Source organism: Pelobates fuscus, chromosome 6 (assembly GCF_036172605.1).
Source record: "Pelobates fuscus isolate aPelFus1 chromosome 6, aPelFus1.pri, whole genome shotgun sequence".
Classification (NCBI taxonomy): Eukaryota; Metazoa; Chordata; class Amphibia; order Anura; family Pelobatidae; genus Pelobates; species Pelobates fuscus.
This window is the reverse complement of record NC_086322.1, coordinates 175742690-175764715: the sequence shown is the minus strand read 5'-3', so window position 1 is coordinate 175764715 and position 22026 is coordinate 175742690. Positions and strand designations below refer to the sequence as shown.

The 22026-nt window shown below is 44.8% G+C and overlaps 1 protein-coding gene across 2 annotated transcripts in view; it reads left to right on the top strand.

The window, feature by feature from the left end:
* LRBA (LPS responsive beige-like anchor protein) overlaps positions 1-22026 on the top strand; it is a 619335-nt gene that overhangs the window by 112996 nt on the left and 484313 nt on the right. For both annotated transcript variants that reach the window (XM_063458500.1, XM_063458501.1), the window contains exons 22-28: positions 1553-2545; positions 5150-5325; positions 5697-5850; positions 7338-7518; positions 8133-8251; positions 17925-18032; positions 20418-20598. In XM_063458500.1, coding sequence (XP_063314570.1) covers positions 1553-2545; positions 5150-5325; positions 5697-5850; positions 7338-7518; positions 8133-8251; positions 17925-18032; positions 20418-20598 — 1912 coding nt within the window. The remainder of the gene's footprint in view (positions 1-1552; positions 2546-5149; positions 5326-5696; positions 5851-7337; positions 7519-8132; positions 8252-17924; positions 18033-20417; positions 20599-22026) is intronic.

Here is a 22026-nt window from a genome sequence, read left to right as displayed (position 1 = left end):
TCATATAAATGTATGATATTATTTATAAAGCACCAACAAATTCCACAGCGTGTTACAATGGATGGACTAACAGACTTGTAGTTGTAACTAGACTAGTTGGACACACAGGAACAGAGGGGTTGAGGGTCTTGCTCAATGATCTTACATGCTAGAGGGAGTTGGGTATAGTGATACAAAAGGTAAGGGCGGGGTAGAAAAGTAGGTTGCTAGGATAGTGTTTATTGAGGGTTTAGTGTTTGGTTTTGATGACCATTGCAGGAGAGGAATCAGGGTGAGGGGAGGGAAAGCTTTTCACAGTTTAATTGATATGCCTTCCCGAAGAAGTACGTTTTCAAAGATTTTTTTTGAATTAGTGGAGACTGGGTGAAGGTCTAACAGAGAGGAGAAGGGCGTTCAATTGGAACGGTGCAGCCCTAGAGAAGTCCTTTAAGGTGAGCATCAGAGGTAGGAGTACAAACAAATGTTGGACGTAGGTCTTCGGCAGAGTGTAGGGGCCTACGGTAGAGTGTAGGGGCCTAGACTGGACATATTTATGTATTCGTGAGGATAAGTTGGTTGGAGCAGCATTGTGTAGAGATTTGTAAGCAAGTACCAGGATCTTAACTTGAGCCCTATATCTTACGGGAAGCCAGTGTAGGGACTTGAAGGGGGGAGGTGCGGGCGGATAGGAGGGTGAGCCTTGTTGTCGCATTAATTGTAGACTGTAACGAGGCAAGTTGGGAACACGTCAGACCATTGAGAAGCGGATTAAAGTAGTCAAGGTGAGAGAGGACAGTGGCATGGACAAGCACCTAGATCTTAAGGATTTAAAAGAATTGGAGACAAAAACACCTGGTTGTCTGTCATTCAGAAAGCCAAGGTGGTTTTCTATCACTTGTTAGCCCCATGGAGCTAACAGAAGTGGCAGACATGCTGTAAAGTTACTGTAACAAAATATGCCTGAAGATATTTCTAGCCTCACTTATCAAAAGCAATATTCTGAGATTAAAAATTGCTAAAACTATTTGGAAAAATAAAAAAATCAAGTAGATATACCCCACTAAAAAATGCATTTACTAAATTATGATATTTTTTTTTTCATTGCGGGCATACCGATAAACTGTGCAAAAGTTGCATCCTTTGCAAACCCTAAACTTCGAACACCGCCCAAACCTTGTCGCTGTAAAATCACACACATTCTAATGCAGCTCAATAACCATTGCTGGCAAGGCAGGTTCTCTGGGAAATTGACTGCCTCCTTGAGTTTGGCTCTACTGCAAGTCTTTAACAAGATTATAAAGCTCAGTCTTCGGGTGCGGTCTCCTCTGTATTGCATCAAACAATTTTTAGGCAGCTTGACAAAAAACAGGTTTCACCCAAGACTTAAAGCCCAAGCCCCTTATCTTTGGGTTACCTAACGCAGAAGTAACCTCCACATTAGCCATCTGATTTTGGATCACAAATATAGCCATGTTGGGGTTCTTGGGGTGAGCTGGTTTGTTTTTAATCCATGATGCATGTGCTTGTTTGGATAAACATTATACATATTCACTATTACTTTATCTGTTTACAGGTAACTTTTGAAATGCACAAAGAAAACTTGGCTCGTGCTTTTAGGGAATATGAAGACCGAGTTGAAGGAGAAATTGGGGCTGGACCTTCAAGCCCTCTACGCACAGTGTCTGGGAGCAACATGTATGTTGAAGCCAGACCCTTGACCCCACCTGTGGAAGTTATGGAAGCTGTTAACAGTCCAAACTGTACAAAGGAAATAGTACATGATCTTGACATGACACATATGGAACAAGATGGGGAACATTCCCATTCACTCCCTCCTGAAGAAGAAAGTAAAATTAATATAGAAGCAATCTCTGATATTGAGGTGGCAATTAATCAGGATGTGTGTGATTCAGAAGAACCAGCTAAGGAGCAAACATCCAGATATGAAGAAAATGCCAGCCCATCGATTGATGAAAATGGGACTACTGAAGCTACTGCCACATCTGTGGTTAGCAGTAATGAACATTTAGAGGCCAAAGTTTCAGATGAAACAGAAGTTATCTCCAACATTGAGGAAAGCAAAACAAATTGTTCCGCATCTGGAATGGATAGTCCAGACTTGGCAGTAGGGCATGAGCCTCAAATGTTATGTGAGCGTTCTGAAGACCAACTAGTAGTAGTTAACCTAACCGAAAATAAAGATGAAGAATTGACACCAACCTTGGAGTCACCCGAAGCTTCCACTCTACAAACTGATTCACTTTCAACTGATATAATTGAGTCTTCCACACCTGAATCTGTTACATCAGAAAGTAAAGAAGAAAACACAGAGTCAAAGAAAAATGACGAAGCCATTAGTGCAAATGGAGATGAAGCTACAGCTGATTCTGCCATTAGTCTGAATGGCAGTGGTTATAGAACCACAAGTGTTTCAGACGTCTCCCAAATCTCAGAGAGAAAAATAGCGAAACTTGATGTTTCTAGCATTGCTTCTGATACAGAGAACCTGGAATTAAAAGCGAGCACAAGCCAAGATGTAGATCAGCCTCCAGGAATTGCACCCGAGGTATTAAATTGCATATTTTTATATTTTGAATGTCTGCTTTTTGTCCGCCTGTTTTTATTTATTTGTATATATTTTGCTTAAACCAAGATTGTCACAAAAGCCAATTTTAGTAAAAGAATAATATTAATAATAATCTGTGAAGCTCTAATGTAATTGGTAAGAGTAGGATGATTATCTTCCACTCTTTAGTTAAAGGAAACTTATTTCTGGTTATCAAGGATTGTAATGAATTATACCTTGCCATAAGTGTCTCTGTGACTGCTGGTGATGTTTTAAGATGGTGTGGCATCACTTCACCCTTAACTCTGTAGCCAACATCTACTTAACTGTCACGTCTGTTTACTTAACCTCAACCTGTGTTGTCCGTTAACTTAAACTCAAATCCTAAGGGTAGTCCCTTTACATTACAGAGTTACTTGTACAATATTCAGAGCTAGGTGCAATACAGAGATACCTATACAACACGCACAACTGAATACAGTGCAGAGATGCCCATGCTATACACACAACTGAGTACAGTGCGGAGATGCCTATGGTATACACACAACTGAGTACAGTGCGGAGATGCCTATGGTATACACACAACTGAATACAGTGCAGAGATACCCATGGCATACACACAACTGAATACAGTGCAGAGATACCCATGCTATACACACAACTGAATACAGTGCAGAGATACCCATGCTATACACACAACTGAATACAGTGCAGAGATACCCATGCTATACACACAACTGAATACAGTGCAGAGATACCCATGCTATACACAGCCCTGTACAACACAAAGATACAATACAATTTGCCCTGTACAACACAAAGATACAATACAATTTGCCCTGTACAACACAAAGATACAATACAATTTGCCCTGTACAGTGATTGGATACCAATTCAATACACAGAGATACTCATACAGGTAGAGCTCAGTAGAATACAGAAATGCATCACATGATGATACGATATCTCTGTATAGTCCAGCTCTCTTTGTCCGACTCTAACTCAAGTCCTCCTAGTCTCTTGCTCTTCCTTTTCTGAGCTCGTCTTTAGTAGTGTTCCTACTATGACAACGTTGGCTTTCTAGCTAGTAATGTTGCTAATGCTATGAAATGGGTTTGCTACTCCTGACTCCTTATACGTTTTTAGCACAGTGTGCGCAGGGTTAAAGCCACAGGATATTCCAGAAAGTGTCTCTGGCGCAATTATTGTGAATAAATATGATCACTATAAATTGTCAGTGCGTAAAGAATTGGGATACTGTTACCTAAAGAAACCGCAAATTCTCATAGAAAAGAAAACCTTAGAGATCAAAAGAGCACATAGTAGTAATGGATTAATAATATACTGTTATAAATAAAATAAAAAAAACTCTGCTTTTGCCCCAAGGGCCAGAAGCCTCCTAATAGTTCACCAGCACACCCCTATACCTGTCTCCCAGGTCCTCAAAGAAAAAAACTTGATCTTTATCAGGGTTCTAAGCGGCAACATAGGAAGAGCTACTTTGTGGAGCGAATTCTGGACCCATGCCCAATATGTTTCATCTAGATTAACTTTCTTAAGAGCTGCTAAAATCTTTGTGGTTCACTGCCCATTTAGTAGTCTTTATAAATCCCTTTTGATCCTCTTCACCTGACATGTGAGCGATATCATCACATCTGCCATAGACGTCCTTGTAAGTTCGCTAGCACACACGGGAAATGACCAGGAGATGGCCAATCTTCTTGTCCCTGTGTTCCAGGATTCTGCCATATCCCACTAGAGGGCCAATAATGCTAATTACTTGCACCCGACATTTTGCATTCATTTAATCAGCACTCATCTCACTTACCATTTGTGGACCGTAAAAAAAAAGCTTGATTTGGACCGTGTTTAAATAAAAAAAAAAAAAAAATTCATACAATAAAAATACTATATTAAAGCTCTGGACTCATTGTCTACTGCCTGTGGAAATAGTCGTTTAAAAAAAATGTTGTAAAAGAAAACGTGATTCCTCAGATTAGACAACCTTCTTCCATTGTTCCATGGTTTTACGTCACGTCCCCATTGAAGGTGCTTGCGGCAGTGGACAGAGGTGATCATGGGCACTCTGACCAGTCTGCGACTACGCAACCCCATATGCAGCAAACTGCAATGAAATTTGTGTTCTGACACCTTTCTATCATGGCCAGTGTTCAGCAATTTGAGCTACAGTAGATCATCTGTTCGATCGAACCAGTTATGATCGCATTCCCTCCCAAAATGCATCAGTGCACATGACCCTGACGTCGGTTCACTGGTTGTCCTTCCTTGCCATCTTTTTGTAGATACAAACTACTGCATACCGGGGAACCCCCCTCTCCCCCCCCTCCCCCCCCCCCCCCCCCTAACAAAACTTAAAGTTTTGGAGATGCTCTGACCCAGTTGTCTAACCATCATTATTTGGCCCGTGTCAAAGTCACTCAGATCGTGTAGCTTGCCTATTTTTCCTGCTTCTGTCTGTTCACTTGCTCCATTGTGACGAACCTTCAGACCAGCGTTTATATGGCAATATAATTTGTACATTTACTGATCTCTTTTAACTACTGGATTTCTTAATAACTATTTATTATGCATTGTTTTCAAAAGCCAAATAGACAACAGGCACAGTCGGAGTTAGAACAAAGCACTTCCTCTGATGGCCAAAGGAGAGATTCAAGATCTACTATGTTCCGTATTCCAGAATTCAAATGGTCATTGATGCATCAGCGGCTACTAACAGACCTCCTATTTTCAATTGAAACAGATATACAGATGTGGCGAAGGTCAGTTCCAGTAATGTATTGGAAAATGTAATCTGCTCAGTGTATGCATATAAAATAGAAATCTATAACAGTAGAAACATTTTCATCAAACTTCATTCTAAATGAATATTAAGATGTACAAACTAGTTATTAAAATGGTATATTATTTTTACAAAAGAGTAATTTTGTATCTAGAATAGATATTTCCATCTTATAGCTCTTTCTGGTAAATAGTTCATTACATATATGAACTAAGAATATTATTATTATTGACAGAATTTAGGTCTTCAGTGCCAACTAAAAACAGCTATGAGGTTTTTGTTTATATCACTCATGAAACTCTTAACTTTTCTATTGATAAATTATTTTTTTCCCTTTTATTTCATAAACAGCCATTCTACCAAGACTATCATGGATTTTGTGAACAGCAGTGATAATGTAATTTTTGTGCACAACACAATCCACCTAATCTCTCAAATTACTGACAACATGATCATGGCATGTGGAGGGATTCTACCATTGCTTTCTGCAGCAACATCTGCCACGGTAAGTGTACCTTTTTCATCAGCTTATTGACTGAATCTTTATTTTATTTGGATTCTTCTTGACTTGGATGTGAAGGGAATATTAACACACACAATTTTTTTTTAATTTAACTTTTTTTTTAAAGCACCAGTTCCTCAGCATTATCTTGCTAGACACTTTAATGTGCTTTGGATCTGTGGCCTTTTGTATTTGGTATTTCCTTTTATTTTTATTTTTGCTTAAGTGAATAAACAAATACAATATCTACAGTAGAATAATTAAACCAACAAAATACTGTAATATTGTATGAACACATAAGATAAAATTGTGTATATTGCACTCCCAAACACAAATTCATTGTAGGCATATCAAATGGTGTTGAGATCTTCAACACTGATGGACAGACATATGGTAACAAAAATATAGAAATAGTGCAAAATGTATGAATCCAGAAGAGCTATGCTTTAATAAAAAAAAAACACTTACAGGATCACTGTAGTAAACAGGCACATGAAATCAAATAGATGTTCTTTCCACCCAGTTATGGTCATCTTGGTCTTTCCTGTTGATCACCACTGTTCAATCAGTTTAAGCACATACATCTTTACTCACATAAAACATCAAATAAATAATAATAATGAGAAGTTCCCTTAAAATGTCTAACCCTTACGTGTTTCGTCCGGTATGGGTCCCGACTTCCTCAGGAGAAATAAGTTAGTCACACTCCTATCACTGGAGACATCCACGGACCAATAAAAGAGGTGGAGCCCTTGGTCTTTTTTGCCATTAAGCAGGGCCTCTGGCACCAAAGTAAAATTTGGTATGGAACATAGTATACTCGGGTTGATGTTGTGACTATAGTACTAGTGGTAATATGCTGCTCTACTTGAGGTTGCAGTGCTCGTCCATGGAAGATGACTGCTACCGTAAGACCTAAATTTACCTAAACATTAGTTGGATGTTATTTCCTTTTAGAACATACGTAATATTTATTGATGTTGGTCTTTTGCATTTTGGAAAAAAAGATGCTTGGAGCAGATAGCACTGAAGCTATTTCAATTATATTTTATAAGCCAGGGCCTATCTCACCGACCTAGACATTGTCATTTATCAGTATGGAATTTTAACTTTTTGTCCGTCTTTGCTCTATTATGTTTACTTGTACATTTTTTGTCTAACACAAGCGTAATTTGTGTATTTTGACATTCCTTTCAAACATTAAAAATCTATGTCCAATATTATTAATCTTGTAAAACACTTTTTTCTCTCTTTTTTGCATTTAACTGAATTTGATAATGCTGACCGTGTTTTTTTTTTTTTTTTTTTTATGTAAAGTTTAGAATTATGCAAAAAAAAATTCTGACAAGTTGTCTTGTGCTCCGGAAGGCCATTTTTCCGTCATGAGGTTTTAAACATTGGAATAATTGTATATGGATTAAATTATGTGATTTCATATTAAATCCTTAATGACTTTCTTTTTATTATGCTTCCTTTGTGATCTGTGTCAGCATGAACTGGAGAATATTGAACCTACTCAAGGTCTGTCAATAGAAGCAGCTGTCACATTCCTGCAAAGAGCAATTAGCCTGGTGGATGTTCTCATTTTTGCCAGTTCTTTGGGCTTTACGGATATTGAGGCTGAAAAGAACATGTCATCTGGAGGGATTTTACGTCAGTGTCTTCGATTAGGTAAGAAAGTTACTATTTTTATTTTACATACAGGCAAGAGACGGTGGACCTTACACATCATGCAGTCCCATTGTGAATGCTTTTTGTTTTGACCTTTGCTTTGTTATAATAATAACAAAGTATTTAACCAGGAAAGGTACATTTGAGGAAAGGTACATTTGGATTACTCAGTACATACCTCCGCTAAGTGAACCCTGCTGGGGATTCGAACCTGCGAGCCAAGGGTTGAACATATTCTACTAATAAGGCATTATCTCACCAGCCTAAACATATATTCCTTTATATCCGTCATCTTGGTAAATACATAGATTCTAAAAATATGGACCAGAAAAGTTTGGTTGTTTTTAAGTGCATTCTGGAGTCTAAATGTCACCATACTGAGGATGAAAGCCTGAAAATTGCTCCTGGCTGTAATTGTGATGTCTCTTATTGGACTATCTTATTGGCTATTTATTCTAATGAGTGCATTTTGACAATTTGGTCTGAACAAATTATTAATTTGTTATAGAAATATCCTGGTGTGTTTTCTTTTTTGCGTATTAAGTGGGACCATTTTTGTATTGCAGTTGCTAAAATTGTAAAGAGTATACCTGTTTCTATCCTTTATCCTGCAGTCTGTGCTGTAGCAGTAAGAAATTGCCTGGAGTGTCAGCAACACCTACAAACAAAATCCACAGGCGAGAACCTGAAAAATCAGCAAGGGCTGGTGGGAACATCAAAGTCTGCTGCAAAGGTAACATTTAACATATGATGTAATCTAAAGTGGTTATTATTAGCATTCCAACAAACAGGGCTGTGGATCATGGATATAGATTATTACATTATAAAGAATGTTTCCCAATAAACATATGAACTAGGACAATTTTTGTTTTCTCATTAAAAAGTCTGACTTAATTAGCCTCTTTTGCATGTCCATACCACACTAGCTACAAACAATAGTTTCATCACACACCTAGCTGTACAGCAGCAAGTGTTATAAGATAAGCCAATTCAATGTACAACAAGGCTTAGATGCGTTTTCCCTTGCTGCCTGTAGGCATGACCAGACCATTCAATAGAGAAGGGACATATCTTGATGAAAATCGTTATCAGACTTTCTAAATGTTGTCTAGCTCAATCTAACAAGTCTAACAAATTAAAGTCTTTTAGACAGCCACTAGAGGTGAAGTTAACTCTGAAAGGTAATTATTGCAGTTTCTTAAAACTGCAATAATTACCATGCTTGCAATATGAACCTTTTGTACTGGGTGTTCCCTACCTCCTTGCCACCACCAGTGTCTGGTGTGCATTTAAAGCATTTCCTCCCTCCAACATGGACAGTCCTTCCCTCCCTTCCTTTCTCCATGAGATTCCCTCAATTATTTTTCTTTGTCCACCTAACGTGTATGCATGGGCCAAAAGCCAATCAATACTCCTTTATGAGGAGAATTTGATTGGACAGAACCGAGGAAGATGAGGACATGGCACTACAAAAGAGGTGTAGAGGAGAACTGGGAGAACTTCAGGTACTAAAAAGATTTTTCATGCAAAGATTGGAGGTGAGAACAGGGGGCAGCACTAGAGTAAACTATAGATACTTTACTTTAATAAAAAAAAGTTATGGTCCTTTGCCAGTTTTTTTTTTTTTTTTTTTTTCTTAATAGTTTTTGTTTTGAAATAGTGTGATATAACAAAGAAGGGGGAAGGGGTACATAAAAGAAAGGGATATGGGCTAAGGGGTTACAGCATATTCATCTCAACATATTTTGTCATTAGAGAAGGAATATTCAAAGACCTTGCGTTAGTAACAGTATAACAGCACTTTTATACAGAGGTTCGTTTTGTAGATTCCCTGTTTTGGGGGATTCTGCCTGCCTGAACCCTTTATGGAGACAGAATCCGTGTTGAAAAGGAGTTGATAGGGATTTGGTGCCAACGGGAGATGAGTGGATAGTAGAGTATTGTGTCCCTGCTGCTTGGGGTTGTTGCAGAAATCTATCTCCGGTATATGGAGATGGGAGCTACATATTAGGCGCAGGCGAGAATGGGCCACGTGATACTCCTCTAATTTTATTGGGCTCCATGGTGTCGTGGTTTTTGCTTTGTGTGGAGGATGAGAAGTATGGTAGTCACCTTTCCTTGCCAAATCATTTTTAGTGTATTGGTAATTCTCATCTCCTCCATTGTCCCAATTATGTGTACACTGCTGTGTAAAGAAATGTGGGTGATAAATAATGGTCTGCGGTATGAGTTAATGACATTTAGGTAAATTGTTAGAGATGGATGGGTAGGGAGAGTTCTCCACGATTTGTCATGATCTGCCCTCTCCACAAATGTACCCTTCTCTGTATCTTTTATTTGTCAAGATTCTCCATCGTTTGTTACATAGACATCCCATTTATCCCACGTTTTTTAGCAGAACTTTTTAATTTTATAACTCGTGTTGTCATTAATGTTGTTTTGTCCTCGTATCATTTGTTCAGATTTACTGGATTGTGTTATTTGTTTGTACTCTTTTGGGGTTGGTACTTTCGGTCTTGCCTAGTTGCTTTCTAAACTCGCTAGTGCTTGTATTATAATGTGATTAAGTATGTCTGGTTTGGATATATGGGGTGGGTAGTTGAAGAGAATGTACCTGTCTGGTGTGTGTGTGTGGCAGTTGCTCCTTTGCCATTTCTAAGGGCTAAGCTGTATGAACTGTTTAGCCAAACTATGTCATGAATTGATCTGTTTTTGTCATACAGTTTAGTCAATGCCATGATGGATGTTGATTACAGGTTTTGCAAAGGGACAGGAGTTGAATATGTAGGGGTCAAACTTTAAACCAACAGGGGGGCGTGGCTTGACTTGGGGGGCGTGGCTTGACTGCACATGGAGTAGGTCGCACGCTGCACTTGCTCCCGGGCCCCGATCCGCCTAAACCCAGACCCTGAGCGAAATTTGCGGTCCACATGGGGAGAACTAAACGTATGACGACCCCGAGACCTCCTCCTACACCCCACACCACCCTTAGACCCGGTCCGATGGACGAATTTCTGTCCACACCTCAGCACCTCAGAGACACACGCGGCACGGACAAGATGGCGCCCACCTCACCGAGCACCAGCAGCCTGGCGGGCTCCGCGAGTGACACACCCGGCGCAGCTGCGCTGTCCCAAATGTCGCTGGACATAGCGGCTATATCGGCCAACATGCTCACACGAAGTGACAAGACGGCCCTGGTCGCGGAGCTGCGTACCGTCATCCGGGAAGAGGTAGCCGCGGTGCGCAGGGACCTGACGGCCCTGGAGCAGAGGGTGGACGACCTGGAAGAGACTCGCCTCCAAACTGTGCAATACCAGCAGGCCACAGACCTAGCTACGGCGAGACAGGGGAATATACTTCTTGAGATGCGCAGACAGGTCGAGGACCTGGACAACAGAGGCCGCCGCAATAACATACGAGTACGGGGCCTCCCTGAAGCCGACAATGAGTCCCCACGGGAACTGCTGACGGGCCTTTTCTTGTACCTGCTAGGAGAAGACGCACCCCCTGATATATCCATGGAACGCGCACATAGAGCGCTCCGAGGCCCTAGAAGAGATGGCCAGCCCAGGGACCTGATTTGCTGCCTCACTTCGTTCCAACTCAAGGACGCCATAATGAGAGCGGCCAGGGCCCGACGCACGCTCACATATATGGACTCCCAGGTCATGCTCTTCCAAGACCTGTCGCCTCTCACGCTAGATGCCCGCAGAGCGCTGAAACCGCTCACGACCATGCTAACGGAGAAGCGGATTCCCTATAAATGGGGCTTCCCATTCAGCCTACAAGCCAAGATCGAGAACCGTTGGCACTCGCTGCGCTGGCCCAACGATGTCACCAGATTCCTCCAGTCCGCTGGACTGCCACATGTCCACGTTCCTAACTGGATTCTTGAGTATCCGCCTGCACGTCCGACTGGACCCCACCCAGCGGCCGAGAACCTGTCGGGCGACCGTGTTGCCCCCCTTCCGCAACGACGAGGAGGCCCTGCCGGCCCAGAAGAATAACACCCGGTGACGCCACTACCGACCACCTTTGCCTGGAACCATGGACCTCACCCTACGCTACCTAGCCCTTATAAAGGTACCACACCTGTCCCTCTGACTTTGCTGATTGCCGACCTCATCCTGTACAAGGTGGACACTGTGAAGTTGACCGCAGGTTAGTGGGACATTATCACTAGCTCATTGCAGGGCTTAAGACTTAGAGCTGCACTTTGGGTGGGGGGGGGGTTTTTGGGGGGTCACGGACCGTACTGGGTGGGCTGTGATGCGTTGGACTGTTTGGGAGGCGGGTTTGGGCCGCTCAACCTCACGTAGTGCTGGCTCTTAGTCGTACCCGGGCCTGGCAGGTTGGCACACTCAGGGGGCAAGGTATTGAGGTACGACTCCCCACGTGTAATGCTTCTTGCCTATATCCATTGTTTTCAACTTTGTTTTCCCATGACATGCTTAACTTGTTTTAAGTCAACACCCCTGGCACATATCCCATAGCTAACGATAATTAACGTGCCACCTCACTGGTTCATATATCGTGTAATGCATTGCACTGTATTCCACATGTTGACCCGCCCCATTGCTTCCCGTCTTAGAAATGTCGTGGTGTTTTGCCCGCGGCACTTAATGCCCCAGTACTTGCCGCCCACCTAGCGAGGATTAAGCAGCTGATGTAGATGTGGCACCACACTGCCCGATGTAGGCCGTGTTAAATTATACTTATATTGTTGACCACTTCCTTGGCCTCCATTCACGTGTTCCCCAGAGAGGCTTCGATAATTGGTCTGTTGTTCTTGTATGTCTAACGGTTTGTGATGCTTTATTTCGAAAATGTTTAATTAATAACGTGTATTTCAAAGTTGGCATGGGTGCCATTGCGTTTTCCATGGCATACGTTGTTCTTGAATACGCCTACTATGCCGTCACCCCCTGCTGCGCTACTGCACGGCCACACCCTGTATAATAGGATAGCTCGCACATGGGCCGGGGTGACGGGTGCTGGTCTCCCTTGCGTAATGGGTACACTACCGCCATTCACATGCCCTTTATATATAGCCGATACGCCTAAATTATACCACACGTGCCGCCTGCGGCATCATATGCTACTGTGGCTGGTACTGCACTGCTCTCGCTTCTTACCCAGCTACATGCTACATTGCTTGGTGCCGCACGTGGCGACCCCCCCCTTACTGCCACACCCCACATGAGCGCCCTATACACACGTGTCGCGCCCCATTTCCAGGTTCCCGCTATGCCTCAGGCACGCGCAGCAGGGCCCTTATGGGATGCAAGGCACACCGTCTACTATAGGTACTGTGGGCCAACACTCATATAGTTATTCTCCGTAAAACTAGTACCATACGCACACCCAAGAGATCCATACCCTGTGCTTGTTATATTTGTGTAGAGAAATGTTTGTGGTTTCCCGAACCCTGTTATGGTTTTGCTGATGACTTGGGCTACAAGGCCGATGATGAGAATATAACGTTCTGTTCACATGTGTTGTCCTGCATTGTATTGTATTACACTGTGCTGTATTAACCGTATCTTTGAATGACACACGGCTCTGACTACCACTCCCCGCTGGCCTGCCCTGGGGGCCTGCCCCCTCCCCCCCCCCCCCCCCACCCCCACTTTGCCTTCCCCCTCCGCCCGCCCTCTGGACAGGGACGTAAACCCACGGTGCTGACAGATGCCCCTACGTTACCGACGGACTTGCAACCCCCCCTTCTTCTCCCCCCCCCCTCCCCCGGACACGCAAAGATCTAGACAGCCATCTCCCGCGGCGGATTGGGAGCCGAGGGACATGGGTGCCGATTACATCCCCTCACGTGACACAGACTCCGTGGGTGGCCTTCCCCGCACCTCACGCAACTGAACTTTTTTGTAAATAAGACCATAGTTCTACGAGACTTTCCAGACCCACAGTCTCCCGAACGCTGTCAACCGGTCAAGGTTCACACGTTGCATTTGCTCTCCCTCCCCCCCCCCCCTTACTAGATGGCGAACTCCCATCCCCCAGGCGTCCACCGTGCGGGGGCCGGAGCGGGATTCGGCCCGGCCCTGCTTAAATACTGGTCCAATAATACTGGGGGCCTCAACCAGCCGGAGAAACGTTCGCACCTGCTCCGCCGTCTTTGGGCGGAGAGGGTGTCCGTGGCGTTCCTGCAGGAGACGCACTTTCGGGGTCCAAATGCTCCCAAACTGGAAAACAAACGTTTCCCCCTGGCTTACTATGCCAACCACCCTGATTCTAAGAGAGCAGGCGTAGCAATATTGTTCGCACACAACACACCCTTCTGCCACGTAGAGACCCAAAGAGATCCGGGAGGCAGGTACATTTTTATCAAGGGTACGATAGCTGACCACACGTACACATTCGCTTGCTTATACTCCCCTAACCGCGGCCAGCACACCTTTCTTTCCCGCACCTTAAACAGGCTGAACAGGTTCAGGGAGGGGCTTCTTTTGGTGGCTGGTGACCTGAACATGCCACTTGACCCACTCCTGGACACGTCACGGGGAACATGCACGCACCCGCCGCACTGCTTGCGGACAGCTACTAGGGCTCTGACTAACTTAGGACTAGTTGACTGCTGGAGAACCGCACACCCCGATGACAGAGACTACACACACTTCTCACACGTCCACCGCCATTATAGCCGTATTGACTACATTTTCATGCCCCAGGAATACCTCTCCCTCCTACGCGACGCGCACATTGGAATCACGACCCACTCGGACCACGCCCCGGTTACAGTCTGCACGAGCTCCCCACTTTACAAACCAAAGGACAGGCAATGGAAACTGAACGCATCCCTACTGACTGACCCTGTCACCCGCGCATCCACACATCAGACGCTCACACAATACTTCGACACTAACGAAAACCCGGACACGCCACCCCTGACGGTCTGGGAGGCACACAAATGTGTTGTGAGGGGCCACTACATCGCCATTTGCACTCAGCGTAAGAGAGATAGACTCAAGCATTTCACCAATCTCACCACCAGGGTTACTGACTTGGAGAACAAGCACAAACAGACATTAGATGACGACACCTACCTACAACTGACTGAAGCTAGGAGGGAACTTAGGGATCACCTTTCGCAGGGACTGCTGCACACCCTGTCGAAGTCGGCCAGATACTTCTATGAACACTCTAATAAGAGTGGTCGACTTTTAGCACGGATGCTCCAGACAAAAAGACGGACGCAACACATTCATAAAATAAACACACCTGGCCAACGTAGCACACGACTCCCAGGAGGCATTCTTGAAGCCTTTCAGACCTACTACGCTGACTTATACAACCAGACACAGACCGCTCACGGACAAACATCTCAGACACACCAACGTCAAATCACCGACTACCTCTCCCAACACATAGCCAAAACGCTCACCCAGGAACAATCGGAGGACCTAGAACTACCCCTGACACTTGACGAACTTAAAGGCGCTCTAAAGTGCATGAAGCCTCACAAAGCACCGGGCCCGGACGGATTACCGGTCTCATACCTTCGCACTTTTAGTGACACACTCTTGCCTAAACTTCTATCAGGCCTGAACTCGATTCGCGAAGGAGGGCAGTTCCCGTCAGACACACTAGCCGCCACCATCACAATAATCCCCAAGGAAGGTAAAGACCCGTCTAATTGCTCGAGTTACCGCCCGATCTCGCTCCTAAACTCGGACCTTAAGCTCTTTGCTAAAGCGCTAGCACTGCGGATCTCCCCGCTCCTCCCGGATCTGATTCACCCAGACCAGGTCGGATTTATCCCGGGCAGGGAAGCCCGTGACGACACGATCCGGGCCCTTAACGTCATCCATATCGCTAAATCCAAGAAACGCGAGGTTGTCCTGTTATCGACGGATGCCGAAAAGGCGTTCGACCGGGTAGATTGGTCATACCTCGCGTCCACTCTCCACCACTTCAGATTTGGCCCACAGCTGCGCAACTGGGTGGCGGCTTTGTACACGACCCCGACAGCGCGCATTCGCGTCAATGGTGCACTGACGAAACCTTTCCCCATCAGCAATGGCACGCGGCAAGGTTGTCCCCTGTCCCCCCTCCTGTTTGCCCTCTCTCTAGAGCCTTTCCTGGAGGCGGTCAGACGGGACGGGGGTATTACGGGGGTGACTCTGGAAGCGGAGGAACACAAACTTGCCGCCTATGCTGATGACATGTTGTTCTTCCTGGAGCAACCCTTAATTTCCATCCCTAACCTCCTCAAAGCGTTCCGCGATTTTCATCGAGTTTCCAACTTGAAATTAAATATGTCCAAGTCAGAGGCCCTACCTCTCCTCGATAACACCGAGCTGGTTGATCGGTTGAGCTCAGAGTTCGCCTTCTCTTGGCGACCAGATAGACTACGGTACCTGGGCACTTGGCTGCCGAGGGATCTCGCACAACTCTACCCGATGAACTTTCCCCCCCTACTCGCTACTATCCAAAAGGACCTATTGCGTTGGTCCCCAATGTATCTCACCTGGTTCGGCCGCATACAAGCCCTGAAAATGAATGTCCTCCCCAGACTACTATATCTTTTCACGACATTACCTGTCGCGATCCCACAAACGTTCTTCCGTGCACTGGCCAGAGACATCCGTAGCTTTGTATGGAACCGCTCCGCTTCCCGCATTCGCAGAGCCACCCTGGAACGCCCAAAGTCAGCAGGGGGGGCCGGACTACCTTCCGTGCAACGATACTACCAGGCCACACATCTACAAAGGGTGGTGGACTGGCACGCGAACACGGGTGCCAGGAGATGGGTGTCTATGGAGGTACAGCAATCTCGCGGTACGATCCCTGCTAGACTCTGGCTTGGCTCCCTTACGTATTCCGAGCTCCGACTCCACAATCCCCTCATAGACGCCACCCTTAGGGTATGGTGTTCACTACGCTTCACGCACAGGCTCACCACATCACCTAACCCACTGACCCCGATCACATATAACCCGTCTCTCGCGGACGGTCTCACCCCCGCGGCAATGCGAAATTTTCACCAGACGGACTGGCTCTACCTGCATCAGTGGATCGCAGACAGAGCCCTTAAACCGTTACCCGATGTCATATCGATTCAGCAACCGACCCTGATAGACGCGTTTCATTATCACCAGGTGAAGACATACTACACAAATATTCAAGGCAAAGACCACATTCACAGACAACTGACCGACTTCGAACAATTGTGCACTGACCGAAAACACCTTGATCACGCTGTATCCCACCTCTACGTACGCCTACTGACACCGGACAATGAGGGCACACTGGGGTTCACGGACAGGTGGGAACGGGAGACGGGCGTGCGCTTGACTGCCCAGGAGTGGGGCAAAGTCTTTCTCCTAACCCACAAATGCTCCATTAGCTCAAAATACCAGGAGATGAGCTACAAATTACTCACGCGATGGTATAGAACCCCTGAGGTGCTCAGACACATGCATGGTACAACCTCTGGCGACTGCTGGAGATGTCACTCCGCTCTGGGCACCACCCTTCATATTTGGTGGTCTTGCCCACGCATAGCTCCATACTGGCACATGATACACGACAAAATTAAAGAAATCACGGACACAGACCTCCCATTCTTGCCTCTGGCAATACTCCTCCACCACACATCCATGCCCATTCAACAGTACAAAAAATCCCTCACAATACACCTGCTCTCTGCTGCGAAAAGCCTTATCCCGCTGCTCTGGAAAAGCCAGGCGGCACCCACCTATAAGCAATGGGTAGACAAGGTTGAGGAGATCCGTGGGATGGAAATGCTAACTGCGTCCCTGCGGGAGCGCTCGGACAAGTGCGCCCTCCAATGGTACCCCTGGACGTCCTATACTGCACGGGGACGGGCCTGACCTCGTACTCCGGGCCCCCCAGGAGACGCCTGATACCCTCGCCTGCTACCCCGATCCATATCCCTATGACGGAGATTAGTCCCCAGACTTAGCCACCCCCCCTCCTATACCCAACCTTTGACTCACCTGACAGCTATAGACGCGCCTGTAATACATTTTACACCTGAGGAAGGTGCCCCATATTACCAACCATAACCCGCTTAGGCGGACACGCTGTACACTGATTGTGACAATATCATTGCTGAAACATTATACTCGATTATGTATCCATGCCGGGCTCGATATACTGAGCCGATGTATGTCATCCTTTGCAATTTGATGTTTGTTTCCCCTGCCCCCCCCTCCCTTTTCTTTTTTCTGTACCCCTTCCTTACTTGAAAAATCTCTCATAAATAAAGAATGTCTAAAAAAAAAAAAAAAAAAAAAAAAAAAAAACTTTAAACCAACATACACTTTTTTCTTTTTTTATTCCCTCACTGGAAAAGAGCTTAAGCCCTTGAAGTTCATTAAAAGATAGATGCCTTCTAATTAATTTTTTTTTTTCTTCTTCAGAGTCCGATTGATATTGTGACTGGAGGGATTTCTCCAGTTCGGGACCTTGACAGGCTTCTCCAAGATATGGATATAAACCGTTTAAGAGCTGTGGTCTTCAGAGACGTGGTAAGTTGAAGATCAATGACTTATTGTTTCAGAATCTGTATTTTTTTTCTGGGTCTTTGCGTAAGGCATGCTGTGGTACAATAAATATAAAAATGCAGTGAAGCTGTATACACCCATACATACATGCTTCATGTTCTCTCATTTTTATGCTTTTTTTTTTTTTTTTTTTTTAATAGCATTTCATGCTACACTTCTAAACTAAGAAAAAGCCTTAGAGTATATTTTTATTTTAGAAGCATAAATGTATATACCGTATTTATCGGCGTATAACACGCACCTCATTTTTAGAAAGAAATTCCAGGAAATGTCCCCCCTCCCATAGTATCCCCCCCCCCTCATCCCATAGTGTTCCCCCCTCATCCCATAGTGTTCCCCCCTCATCCCATAGTGTTCCCCCCTCATCCCATAGTGTTCCCCCCTCATCCCATAGTGTTCCCCCCTCATCCCATAGTGTTCCCCCCTCATCCCATAGTGTTCCCCCCTCGTCCCATAGTGTTCCCCCCTCATCCCATAGTGTTCCCCCCTCATCCCATAGTGTTCCCCCCTCATCCCATAGTGTTCCCCCCTCATCCCATAGTGCCCCCCCTTTCCATAGTATTCCCCCCCTCCCATAGTATTCTCCCCCCCTCCCCTCCCATAGTATTCTCCCCCCCTCCCCTCCCATAGTATTCTCCCCCTCCCCTCCCATAGTATTCTCCCCCCCTCCCCTCCCCTAGTATTCTCCCCCCCTCCCCTCCCCTAGTATTCTCCCCCCCTCCCCTCCCCTAGTATTCTCCCCCCCTCCCCTCCCCTAGTATTCTCCCCCCCTCCCCTCCCCTAGTATTCTCCCCCCCTCCCCTCCCCTAGTATTCTCCCCCCCTCCCCTCCCCTCCCCTAGTATTCTCCCCCCCTCCCCTCCCATAGTATTCTCCCCCCTCCCCTCCCATAGTATTCTCCCCCCCTCCCCTCCCATAGTATTCTCCCCCCTCCCCTCCCATAGTATTCTCTCCCCTCCCATAGTGTACTTCCCCCCCCTCCCCTCCCATAGTGTACTTCCCCCCCCCTCCCCTCCCCTCCCCTCCCCTCCCATAGTGTACTTCCCCCCCCTCCCCTCCCATAGTGTACTTCCCCCCCCTCCCCTCCCATAGTGTACTCCCCCCCCCTCCCCTCCCATAGTGTACTTCCCCCCCTCCCCTCCCATAGTGTACTCCCCCCCCTCCCCTCCCATAGTGTACTTCCCCCCCCTCCCCTCCCATAGTGTACTTCCCCCCCCTCCCCTCCCATAGTGTACTTCCCCCCCCCTCCCCTCCCATAGTGTACTTCCCCCCCCCCCTCCCCTCCCATAGTGTACTTCCCCCCCCCTCCCCTCCCATAGTGTACTTCCCCCCCCCTCCCCTCCCATAGTGTACTTCCCCTCCCATAATTACTTACCTGTCCTGAAGCGTGGGCCGGCTTCACAGCTTGCACCGCGGTACAGGAACTTTAATTTCATGTTCCGGTTTCCGGCGGGACTGAAAGGAAGTGTGCACACTATTGTGCACACTTCCTTTCAGTCCCGCCGGAAACCGGAACATGAAATTAAAGTTCCTGTACCGCGGTGCAAGCTGTGAAGCCGGCCCACGCTTCAGGACAGGTAAGTAATTATGGGATATCGGCGTATAACACGCACCCACGATTTTCCCCCTATTTTCAGGGGAAAAAAGTGCGTGTTATACGCCGATAAATACGGTATTCCATTGTATTTAATCAATAGCAGTATATTCTCCTGGAATAATTTATTTACATATTTAAAATTTTTCAAAATTATGTGGATTATGTGATTTTGTCTAAATCTTCTGGTTTTCTACTTGCATTGAAGTCAATTGGCTGTACCCTGCTGATGTGCAATAACCATTTAACCTAAAACACCTACTGAACATGTATAGTAAAGCCGCTTTCTGGGCATCCAGCAAGGTCTGTGACCATTAAGGTGACTCTGTGTAATACATAGTATGTACTTAAAAAAGTGTGTTTGTTATTGTTTGTTCATTTATTTATAAACATGTTTAAAAATGGGTAAGGAAGCAGTGGTCCAAAAGAAGTGTAAATTATGCCATGCTAGGATCTCAAGATTGCGTGCTGAAAAATGAATCTGGAGTCTAAATGACTTAGTAAATGTAGTATTTTTAAAAACATTTTTTTTTGGTAGATTGGTGATTACAATCCTCTAAAATATCTGAATGATTTGCACAAAACAAGATCGTAGAGACCCAGTTTGTCTTCTGACTAGAGCTGTGCATTTGTTTAGGTTTTAAAGAGGGTTTTGGAAATGACACTCTTCTTTGCAGTATTGTTTATGAATGATTGTCCCATTTAAATATTTTTAGTGATGTTATCCTTTTTTTTTTTTTCTTTCTTAAATTAAAGGAAGACAGCAAACAGGCTCAGTTCCTAGCATTGGCTGTAGTTTACTTCATTTCAGTGCTGATGGTATCCAAATATCGAGACATTCTGGAGCCTCAGAATGAGCGAAAACCACCTTCAGCCAGCAGGCCTACACAGGAATCTGAGAATGGGACTAGTGATGCTGGATCTGCAGGTCAGCAAGGTACTAAATGTGAAATAGAATGTAAATGTGGGTTCTTGCTTGACCAGTAACAGTTTACAAAATAAATTAATGTCATGCTTAGGTATAAATTACTTTAGTAAATAAAAAAAAAATAAAAAAATTACCGCAACCTTGTAGAAGCTATCTGGAACTCCACGTTGTTGCTCATTCTGTGTACCCAAACAAATATTTATTTTTCTTAGGAAATCACTAATCTATGACATGCATGGAAGTTAATCTATAGGTTAGTTAGTCAGCTTTAGTACTAAACCAAGAGCTCTGCTCTAAACTTAGGTGTAAGGACGTCTACAGTCATGAATGCTTAAATAAATATAGAAATTCATGTGGGAATTGCACATTTTAGACTAAAGATGACACATTTTAATTTATTCTGAATTATTAATTTCATTTACAGTGCTGCTTCAAGCACCAAGAGGTGCTTCTTGGAATGGTGCTGCACACACTGACTTTTATCATCTCCATGCTATGCATGTTCCCCCATAGAGATACATTGATTCTGTGCATCTCTATGAGGAGATGCTGATTGGCACAGAGTGGCTTTTTGCTGCGAGTTCGCATTCACTTCCCCAAAGCTTCCTATTGGAAAGCATTGGATTGGCTTGGATAGTCCAAGGAGGTGGATTGGGGACAGGGCACTGATGGTCCCATGTGGAGCTGGATAAAACGTACATTTTATATCTGTTTTAAGTGGAGCAGGGGGCCTCAATATTTAACACTATAGGATTTACATGTTTGTATTCCTGACCCTATAGTGTTACTTTAAACCTCGATATCCATCCTTCTCTCTTTGAAATCCTTCAGTCTTATATTTATTTTATTTACTTACCAGAAGCTGAACATTTCACCATTTCTTGTCTTGTGCTACTGGGGTTTCACTCCTGATTGATCAACTCTTAATTTAAAATGACAATTCCATTAATGTGTATTAAAAACAATCTTAACTAGGCTCTCATGTACCATCTTTCCACTGTCAGACAATTATTCTTCCTTGGTTAAATTGTTTGCTACCTTTTTAATTTTTGAGGAGAACAGATAAGGGAGTTTTGGTCCCTCTTTCTAATACATAAAACAGACAAAGGAAAAGCGCACACATAAAAATAAATGTATTTTTTTAATACTCTATAAGGCTACTTAAAATCGCCTATCTCAGCAAACTAATATGGGGTTCCAGTTCCACTATATTTCCATATTGTGTTAAGCCCACCACTACTTCACAGGATCCCAATATCGGTGGGTCCTAATTCCCAAGTGGGAGACTGTGAAGTAGTGGTGGGCTTAACTTAATATGGCCGTATGGTGGAACTGAATCGCCATATTTGTTTGCTCAGATAGGTGTTTTTAAATCGCTTTATTGAATGTAAAAATGTATTTTTGTGTGTGCGCTGTTCCTTAGTCTGTATTATGTAT